Here is a 10494-nt window from a genome sequence, read left to right as displayed (position 1 = left end):
TTTTTAAAGTAATTTATCTCAGATTTTATTTGACATATGAAGCTAAAATCACACAAATATCTTCATAAACATCCATATTTTATGCTATAAAGTGATTGTTTTAAAAATGTCATGAGGCCCTTTAATACTTCTGTGAATATTTCTATGTCTAATTCTGTATATTTTTAAGTGGAGCAGCTGGTATCTGAGGACATCGGGGCGTCCGACTACAGCAGCCGAGGATCCTGTTTAACTCAATCAATCGATCCGATAATTGAATGAAATCCGACTAATGAAATCTTTCAAGGTCAACTGTAATTCTGCGTCTCCTGTGATCTGAGCTTCTCTTTATCTTCTAATCCGTCCGTCAGAGTTTATTAGGAATTTACGGAAAAGAAAAACGACGAGTTCCAACAGGCTTCACTTCAAACTCATATCGACCCACAAACAAGACGAGAAAAGAAGCTGATTTAACAGTTATCCAGCTTTAAAGCCAAGATGTTGAGTAATTTCATCCTCCTCTCAGTTAAATATCTTTTTTTAACATATTTTGCAAATCTAATTCAAAATCTAATCTACAGTTATCAGTCAACTAAAGTTTTTATGTAGTGATTTTAATTGACATTTAACTATTGAAGTTGAATTTTTTTTAAAGCAAAAATGAGACAAAACACAAAACTGTCCTGAAAACAAATAAAACAACATAAACGAGACAAAAAATAATAGAACAGAGACAAAAAAATAACTAAAGAAAATACACAGAATACGAAAAAAGTGAGTTGTCATGTTTCATTTCTGTTTAAAATGAAACATTACATGCAAAAAATGTTTTGACTGAAGTCATTGTATTTGGCCCCAAACATCTTAGAAAATTGCTTTCAAAGCATATAGCTACTCTGGATGGCATTACATTGGCCTCCAGTACTACTGTGAGGAACCTCGGCGTTATCATCGACCAGGACATGTCCTTTAACTTGCACATAAAACAAATCTGTAGGACTTCCTTTTTCCACCTGAGAAATATTGTGAAAATCAGGAACATCCTGTCTCAGAGTGATGCAGAAAAACTAGTCCATGCATTTGTTACTTCTAGGCTTGACTACTGTAATTCCTTATTATCAGGTTGTCCCAATAGCTCTCTGAAATATCTACAGCTGATCCAAAATGCTGCAGCCAGAGTACTGACGGGAGTTAGCAAGAGAGATCATATTTCTCCTATATTGGATTCTCTTCATTGGCTCCCTGTTAAATCTAGAATAGAATTCAAAATCCTTCTTCTGACATATAAAGCTCTTAACAACCAATCTCCATCATATCTTAAAGATCTGATAGTACCATATTATCCTAGCAGAACTCTTCGCTCTCAGACTGCAGGCTTACTTGTTGTTCCTAGAATCTCTAAAAGTAGAATGGGAGGCAGAGCCTTCAGTTATCAGGTGCCTCTCCTGTGGAACCAGCTCCCAGTTTGGGTTCGGGAGGCGGACACCCTCTCTATTTTTAAGACCAGGCTTAAAACCTTCCTTTTCGACAAAGCTTATAGTTAGGGCTGACTGGGGGACCCTGACGGGGTATGCTGGTGTTTTCATTTGCACAACTGACTTCCCCTCTTGACGTCCCTTTAGTTTGCCCCTAGTTATGCTGCTATAGGCCTAGACTGCTGGGGAACCTCTCTGGATGCACTGAGCCTTTCTCTAGCTACCTTTATATTTAATATATATACTGTTATTGCATTACACTTGCTTCAGATGTGTGGTTGTTCTCCTACCAACTGGCCTAATCTCCATCTGTGGGATGCTGCTGCTGACCTTCCTCCAGCCCACTGCTTCCAGCTGCTCATTTCCAACAATCTACTCTGCATTGCCCTCACTATACTTGATATGCTCATCTACATATTTTTGAATTTACCACCAGCTATATATGTAGTATATTTCATGTCAGAGCCATACACCATAGCAGTAAACTATAATTAGTTTCCATGTCAGTTGTACTTTGCATGTATCATCTGTCTTATCATGCATGTATCAAATTGTGTGTTTTATGTTCCCATCCCTCTATCTCTACCTTTCTACCTCTTCTGTCCCTCTCAACCCACCAGCCAGCAGGCAGATGGGTCTCCCCACATTAGAGCCAGGTTCTGCTCAAGGTTCTGCTCGAGGTTTGTTAAAAGGGTGTTTTCCTTGCCACTGTCGCCTTAGGGCTGCTCTGGGAGTTCAGGCTTATGGGTTCTGTAAAGCATCTCGAGACAATTTGACTGTAATTGGCGCTATATAAATAAAAATGAATTGAATTGTTGTTTTTTAAAGCAAACTTTTGCCTCTTAAGATCCAGAAACGTGTTTAGAAATCAGACTTTTGTTCTTTAGTTCCACACATCAATCGTCAGGAAATCCAGATGTGAACTTTCCCTACAGCCCAGATGTGACCAAGATGGATCCGGTCAGCAGACAGAACCACCACAGTTGGATCAAACTGGCTGCAGAATCGCGCAGCGGCTGCTCAGAAACGTATTTTCCCAGAGCAGGAATCCACAGCGAGCAGTTTAAAGGCAGCTTCACTTCCTGCAGGTCCATCACGCTCCAGATGTTGTAGGCTCCACACTGGTCCTCCTCTTCTTCTGTGGTGGTGGAATCCGTCAGGTTGGCGTCTCCCTTGAACCAGTGAACCGAACCGCTGGGATAAACGCCGCTGAAGGAGCACTGGGCGTGGGACCGATTCACCGAGGAGGCCGGGCGACCAGAACACTCTGTCAGGATCAGAAAAGACCGAATTTATTCATCCTGCAGGAAGTTCAGATGATCAGATAATCCTCAGAACACAAAAGGACCCTTTGTAAATACAGGTTTGTTTAAGGGTTATTTTCCTGTATTTTGCAGATCTAGTCTCCTTTCTGTATATTTTTTTATTTCCAGTAAATGTCTGTTTTCCAGGTGTAACTAGTTGAACTCACCTGTCACAGTCACGCTGGTGGTTCTAGACATCGCCTCCATGTTGCTGCGCATTTTGCAGCTGTAGTTTCCGGCATCGATGGGCCAGATGTTGGACAGAGTCAGCGTCAGTCGGTGAGTCCTTTCCGACTTTCTGCTTTCACAGCCGGACTTTGGTTCTTCGTATCTACAGTTTTTATTTGCAGCCACCCAGGACAGATGTTTTATTTCCAGCTGACTCAATGATTCGACATCGCAGTTCAGAGTCACGTTTCCTCCACAGCTCGTCGTCTGGGGCGGCGTCACCAGCACCTGCACATCTGGAGGAACTGTCAGAGACAGAAAAACAGCTTTAAATGAAAAATCTCTTCTTCACTAGTCCCGCTTATGTCACATTTTACTTCAATAATCAGCATCTTCAGTCTGATTCTCGACTGCAGTTGATTTGGATTTTCTAAAAGCAGTCTTATCATTTAAAATACATATTAGCTGCTCGAATATAGAGCAGTTTCTGAACTTTTTTTTCCACCTCATTTTCACTGCAATGTTCTCATAGGCGACTTAAAATGTGTCCAAACTGCAAAAACCTGGTCTGAACTTTGTCTAACTTACTCAAAATGTCACCAAATTGACTTTCAACTAGTCCAAAATGACAAGAATTTGTCATTTATGACATAAACCTCGTCCACAATTGCTCTAAATTTGTCCAAAATCACTCAGATGTTGTCCAGAATTGGTTGAAATTGGTCTAAAATCAATCATAATGGTTAAAACATCACTCAAGATTCACCCACCTTGATTCATAAATGGACAAACTGACAGAACTGAGACTCACCTGCATAAATAAAGCAGAAAAGATTGATCCAGGTGAAAATGTGTAGATTTTTCACAGCTGAGCAGGAACTCATCGCTGAAACCGACTTTTATCTCCTAAAGAAGCTGAAATCCAAACTAACAGCGCTATTGTGTTTTACTGAACTCCCAGCTTCAGTCTGATTCTTCTGAAGCTGCAGCGATCTGGTCTATGCTGCTTTCAGGTTCAGACTCGTCCTGGAATGAAAGATTGTCTAAGCAGGAACAAAACTTCATTTCTCCACCTCAGGGCTTTGACTTTAAACTCACTGTTCAACTTTTACTTTCCTGGTAGTGAATCACTTTATTATGTTGCTGTTATCTTCAACCCTAAAATTATTTCTATTTTACCATCACATTGTCTTATGTTTGATGCAAATTAGATATAATGAATGCTTCATTGGAAACTGAACCAGTTTTGTCCCTTTTTTGTTAAATAATATAAAGAACAGAGAAAATAAACAGTAAGTTAAAATCTTCTAGCTTTGAAACAGTGAGTCGAACTTTAAGCCTTTTATTATCAAAATGTAAACTTACTTATTATCATTTTGGACTTGTGTTTTTTAAATAGTGTCAAGTTGTCTTGTTGAGTTTCTACACAGTTGTGAACAAAAGTAAATATACACTGTATTATGGCAGTATTTCTGATGACTTCTATTACTTTGAGTTTTCTAAACAATCATGTATTTTCAGGAATTTATTAAAGGTCTTCCAGAAAAATGACAAAAACTGCTGAATCATAAAAGTACAAACAGCAGTACTAATGTTTGGTTACATTTGTCCATTTTCTCCTCAGTTCAATTCTTCTGGTTTCCATCCACGAGCTTCTGGTTTATCTGTGACTCCTCTGGACAGAAATGGTTCAGTTCCACTAAATCTGTTCTTTCTGACTCAGACTTGTTTCTTCAGGTTCTTGATGGGTTTAAATCAGGACTTTGGGGAGACTAGTCTAGAACCTTCATTCTAGCCTGATTGAATCATTTCTTCACCGCGTCTGATGTGTGTTTGGGCTCATTGTCTTGTTGAAACATCCAACTGTGTCCAACATCAACCTTCTGCTGATGGTTTCAGGTTTTCCTCTAGAATATGGAGGTAATCCTCCTTCTTCATTGTTCCATTTGTTTTGTGTAAAGCTTCAGTTCCACAGAGCATGATACTGACACCTCCATGCTTGATGGTAGGTTTGTTGTTCTTGGGGTTAAAGGCCTCACCTTCTCTCCTCCAAACATATTTCTGCTCAGTTTTTGTTCCATATGATCACAGAACTTTCCTCCAGAAGGCCTTTTCTTTGTCTACATGATCAGCAGCAAACTTGAGTGGAGCTTTAAGGTTCTGATTCTAGAGGAAGAACTTCCTTCTTCATGGAGCCTCTCAGCTCATGTTGATGTAAAACACTGTAGTAATTGAACATTTTGTTTGTGTAGGTTTCTTTTGCCTCAATGATAGCTGTAGCCACAGGTTTAAGTTTTCAGGTTTTTACTTTTGTTCTCATGATATCCGTTATCTGTGGCACCGACGTTCACTTGATGGCTGATTTGATTTTGGTGATCGGAGGCCACTGTGAAATCAATAAACCCACTTCTGACCACAAGTCAAGAATTCAAGCTGAAACTCGTCTCCTCAGGTGGATGAAGACTTGAGGAGAGGACTTGAGAAACAAGAGCAGGAACATGTTTTAAACCCAGAGACGCATAAATATTTCAAATGTTCTGTGTTGTTTCCGTCCGGATCTGACTGTCTTTGCTGCAGCCCCATACTGATGCACAGAGTTAGTTCAGGAATAAACCGTTAGTTTTTATTCTTCAGAAATAGTTATTTCAGAGTTTCGGGGCTGGTTCAGGATGAATAATTCATATTTGTCAAAGAGCAACAGACGAAATTACCTTAATATTTAATTCTATGTTCAGTTTTTGCTCAGAGACATCATTGGTTCCATGAAGAGGAGGTTGAGGATCACAACACTACAAATGGTGGTTGTGAAATGTTTTCTAGAAATCAAATAGCATTTCAAAACAATTTGAAACTACATTCTGTTGTAGCTAAACTTACAAAAATAATTAAATTGTGGTTAAATTTAACTTTCTCCATGGAGAGTTAACGGTCATCAGTCTGTTGTTTTGGGGTTCTACTGCTAAAAAGTTTGAGAACATCAATACTAGGTTTTATTCTTAAAGTGCCTCTAAATTGTAATTAACCGACCAAGAAGTTTTCCCATTTTATTGTTTTTCATTGTTAAATCACGGTCAATTTAATAGACAAGATTTTACAAAAAAGAAAGACTTTCATGTCAAAGTGAAAACAGATTTCTGCAACGCAATGTGAATTACTGAAAAATATAAATTGTAAAATAAGTGATTGCCAAACACACTGATTACTCCCTCTGAATGAGTTACAAGACAAAGACTCGACTTTTTGTCCATCAGACATTGGACATCATCGCAAACACATCATCCCCAGTGTGAAGCATGGTGGCGGTAGTATCATGGTGTGAAGCATGGTAGCGGCAGCATCATGATTTGAAACATGGTGGTGGCAGCATCATGGTGTGTAGCATGGTAGTGGCAACATCATGGTGTGAAGCATGGTGGTGGCAGCATCATGATGTGTAGCATGGTAGTGGCAACATCATGGTGTGAAGCATGGTGGTGGCAGCATCATGGTGTGAAGCATGGTGGTGGCAGCATCATGGTGTGAAACATGGTGGTGGCAGCATCATGGTGTGAAACATGGTGGCGGCAGCATCATGACGTGAAACATGGTGGTGGCAGCATCATGGTGTGAAACATGGTGGTGGCAGCATCATGACGTGAAGCATGGTGGTGGCAGCATCATGATGTGAAACATGGTGGCAGCAGCATCATGGTGTGAAACATGGTGGTGGCAGCATCATGACGTGAAGCATGGTGGTGGCAGCATCATGATGTAAAGCATGGTGGTGGCAGCATCATGATGTGAAACATGGTGGCGGCAGCATCATGACGTGAAGCATGGTGGTGGCAGCATCATGATGTGAAGCATGGTGGCGGCAGCATCATGATGTGAAACATGGTGGTGGCAGCATCATGATGTGAAACATGGTGGCAGCAGCATCATGGTGTGAAACATGGTGGTGGCAGCATCATGACGTGAAGCATAGTGGTGGCAGCATCATGATGTAAAGCATGGTGGCGGCAGCATCATGACGTGAAGCATGGTGGTGGCAGCATCATGATGTAAAGCATGGTGGCGGCAGCATCATGGTGTGTAGCATGGTAGTGGCAACATCATGGTGTGAAGCATGGTGGTGGCAGCATCATGGTGTGAAACATGGTGGCAGCAGCATCATGACGTGAAGCATGGTGGTGGCAGCATCATGATGTGAAACATGGTGGTGGCAGTATCATGGTGTGGAGCATTATGTCAGTTATTTTACCTATTATGTTTATAATTACTTGGCATTACTGTCGGAATCTGTTTTCAGTTTGACATTTGCAAAACAAACAAGAAACAATTGAAACTGACCATAAATAATGTTGACGCCGTATAAGGAGAACTGTCCACGGTGCTGAATACTTTACTTCGAATGTTCTGAACGTGTCCTTGAATTGGAAATGCTCCTCTCTGATCACCCAGCTAAAGTTAGATTCTCTCTGAGGTTTGAATTACTTCACTCCCAGGCTTATGAAACTTTTTATTTCAGTCTGACTCATGAAGAAGACGCCTTAAAGGAGCGACTTACCTCATGGGAAAACTGGGTGTCTCCCAGCAGCTTTTATAAAGAAGCTTCATCTGTTTGGAAATCGACTACTAATAAAACCTTGAGCTGTTTTTGTGCAGCTGGTTTCTGCTGAGATGTCACAACTTGATCTGAAAGAACAGTGTGGGCGTTAATTATCTTCAGAACAGACAGCTGCTCTGTTTGCTGTGTTCTGTCACTGCTTGTCCATTTTTATCTGTAAATTATTTAACATTCTGTCTGTTTCTCTGACAGTTTGTACAAAGAGCTTCTCTGAGGGAAAAGCTGGAAATGAAGCAGAAAGTCCAGAGACACCAGACATCTGCAGCTGGACGAGGATGGAAAGATGCATCGTCTGCTTTACTTACTGCTAGTAAGAAACCATCTCTTTAGAACTATAAAGTAGCAATATCAACAAATATGAAATAGCAGTTTTTTTTAAATCACATGAATGTACAATATCTAGCTGTATTAATATAACACTTTGAAATAAATATTCAAAATGACAAGAAGACATTGAAATTATGACATGGAATATAGAAATGTAGGACAAAAATGCAAAGTTGTGAGCTAGAAAGTTAAAATTGTGACATTGCAAATAATAAAAAAAATAATTTCAACATAAAAAGTAAAAATTCTTTCATAAAAATTAGAGTAGGAGATTCAAAATTGTGAATTAAGTTAAAGATAAAGACATAAATGTTTGAAAGAAAGACAAATATTTAAACTATGACCTCAAAAGTTAGTTATTAAATAAAATACTATATTGTGCAATAGAAATGTAGAGTTAAGTTATTTTATGTCAAAATCGTAGGAATATGTGACAAATTTTTTAAAAAGAAAGCCAGAGTTCTTATACCCCAGTGGTATAATCATTAGTCCTTTGAATAACACAGATTTTTAAAGATTGTTTTGTTGGTAACACTGCTGAATATTAATTTAGAAAATCCTTCAAAATTAGCATCCAGAGCATCCTGGCACAAATTATACAGTCACTCAGACTTCAGGTAGTTCATGTTGGCAATCAGAGAGCATTGTGGGGGTTTAGCTACCAACGGGCATCATGACAAAGACTTCTGGGATACTTAATGACCTCCGACCAGCACGAATGTGTTTACAACAAACTGGGATCAGCTTGACAGAATCCATATATTCCAGTGGAATAATCACAGGTGCACTTAATAAAGCAGATTGTTTTTTATTTTTATTGCTAACACTGATGGATAGGAAATCTCTTCTAAATTAGCATTCCTAGCACCCTGCCACAAATCGTGCCTTGCCTTTATCAACCCAGACGCGGCAAGCATAAAACAAGCTTTAGGTCTAAGGCAGGGGGCGCCTTGTACAGGTGACCAGTCTATCACAGGGCTACACATAGAAACAAACAATCACACTCACACCTATGGATAATTTAGAGTTACCAATTTACCTTAGCATATTTTTGGACAGTGGGAGGAAGCCGGAGAACCAGGAGACAACCCACACATGAACAGGGAGAACATGCAAACTCAATGCAGAAAGATCCCAGGCCCTGGCCAGGACGCGATCCGCGGATCTTCTAGCTACAGGGCGACAGTGCTAACCACCAAGCCACTGTGCAGCCCTGTGTCCACTGTATAAAACAGTCTTTTTTTATAAACATGTTTTTGATGGAAACACTGGTGATTGTTGATTAACCCTCCTGTTGTCCTCATTTACAGGCGCCAAAAAATATTGTTTCCTTGTCTGAAAAAAATCCAAAAATTCTGCAAAAAATTCCCTGAATTTCTGAAATTTTGCAAAACCTTCAGGAAGAAAATTACAATAATTGCTTAAAAGTTTCCCTTAAAAGTTGGATTTAAAAAAAAATCCCCCAAATTTGGCAAGAATATTCTTGTAAATATTTTTAAAAAATGAGTAAAAATCTTCCAAAAAAATCCTAAAAATATCTAAAGTGATTACATATATATCAGTAAAACTTCTAATATTTGCTTTAAGTGAAATTCGCTGGATTTCGGTTGATTTTTTTGTGAATGTTCTTCAGAAACATTTTTAACATTTCTTTTTTCCACCAAAAAATGTTCAAAGATTTCCCAAAAATGTTGAAAATGTGGACATCAGAAGTTTCACTGTGAAATTTTTTCCCCCCCACATTTTCAAACTTTAAACCGGATCAATTTTGATCCGCAGGACGACACAAGGGTTACGAAAGCTTTTCTAAATTATAATTCCTCCCGTACAGCCACAAACGTTGCTCTCCCTTTATCAGTGCAGCAGTAAACAAAGCATCAGGATCAGGTTTGAAGCCCATCGGTTAAAAAAAAGCCTCCAGATCTCCGAGATCACATCAGGACGTCTCTTCTTCTAACTGAGAGTTAATTTCCTGGAAATGAAAGAGCTCCTGGGCCGTTTCCAGCCACGTAGCTTCTCTCTCTTCTTATTGTCTTCATCTCCTCCCCCTCCTCCTCCTCCTCTTCCCCCTCCTCCCCCCTTCAGCTGCATTATGACACTCCGCCTCCCCCTTTGTACTCTGATTACTTTTCCACCTTTTCCTTCCTGAGACGCCTCCGTCCGTCTCCGTCCAGCCTCCACTCTTCACTCCCGCACACATTTCACACTTTTTCATTTTGCTTTTTTGTAGTCGCAGCATCCTTCATCTTCCTCCTCCTCATCCTCCTCATCTTCGTCTCCTGTAGCCTCGGCGGCAGTCTCTTAATAATTTATTAGAATCTAAAATTCAAATGAAGCTCAGCTCGCAGAGAGAGAGAGAGATCTTTCATTAACATTCTCTCTCTCTCTCTCCCTCCCCCTCTGTGCCAGCATCGCACTCCCTTGCCGACGGTTGTCACGGCAACCGTCTCCCTCGCCCTAGAAACAGGTTGCTACGGATGAACGCCTCCTCCTTCCTGTCTCTGAACATCTTCTTGTCATATCAAAGTGAAAATTAAAAGTGGGAAATGTTTAGGAAAGTTTTAAAATAAATTCTGAAATGGCTACGAACACTTTTTCCAGATCTAAGTTTCATTGTTGAGGTGCTCATGAAACA

At 39.9% G+C, this 10494-nt stretch overlaps 1 protein-coding gene across 1 annotated transcript; it reads right to left on the bottom strand.

The window, feature by feature from the left end:
- Window positions 1-3947, bottom strand: LOC111582743 (uncharacterized). Its single transcript, XM_023291584.3, has 3 exons — window positions 3738-3947; window positions 2926-3231; window positions 1-2721 (listed from the first exon to the last, which is right to left on the bottom strand). The coding sequence occupies exons 1-3, from the start codon at window positions 3808-3810 to the stop codon at window positions 2384-2386; spliced, it is 717 nt and encodes a 238-aa protein (XP_023147352.1). The 5' UTR covers window positions 3811-3947; the 3' UTR covers window positions 1-2383.
- Window positions 3948-10494: the final 6547 nt, after the last annotated feature.

The sequence above is a fragment of the Amphiprion ocellaris genome, chromosome 19 (assembly GCF_022539595.1).
Source record: "Amphiprion ocellaris isolate individual 3 ecotype Okinawa chromosome 19, ASM2253959v1, whole genome shotgun sequence".
In the NCBI taxonomy this organism is placed as follows: Eukaryota; Metazoa; Chordata; class Actinopteri; family Pomacentridae; genus Amphiprion; species Amphiprion ocellaris.
Note: the sequence above shows the minus strand (reverse complement) of the source record. Positions and strands in the feature narration are given on the sequence as shown.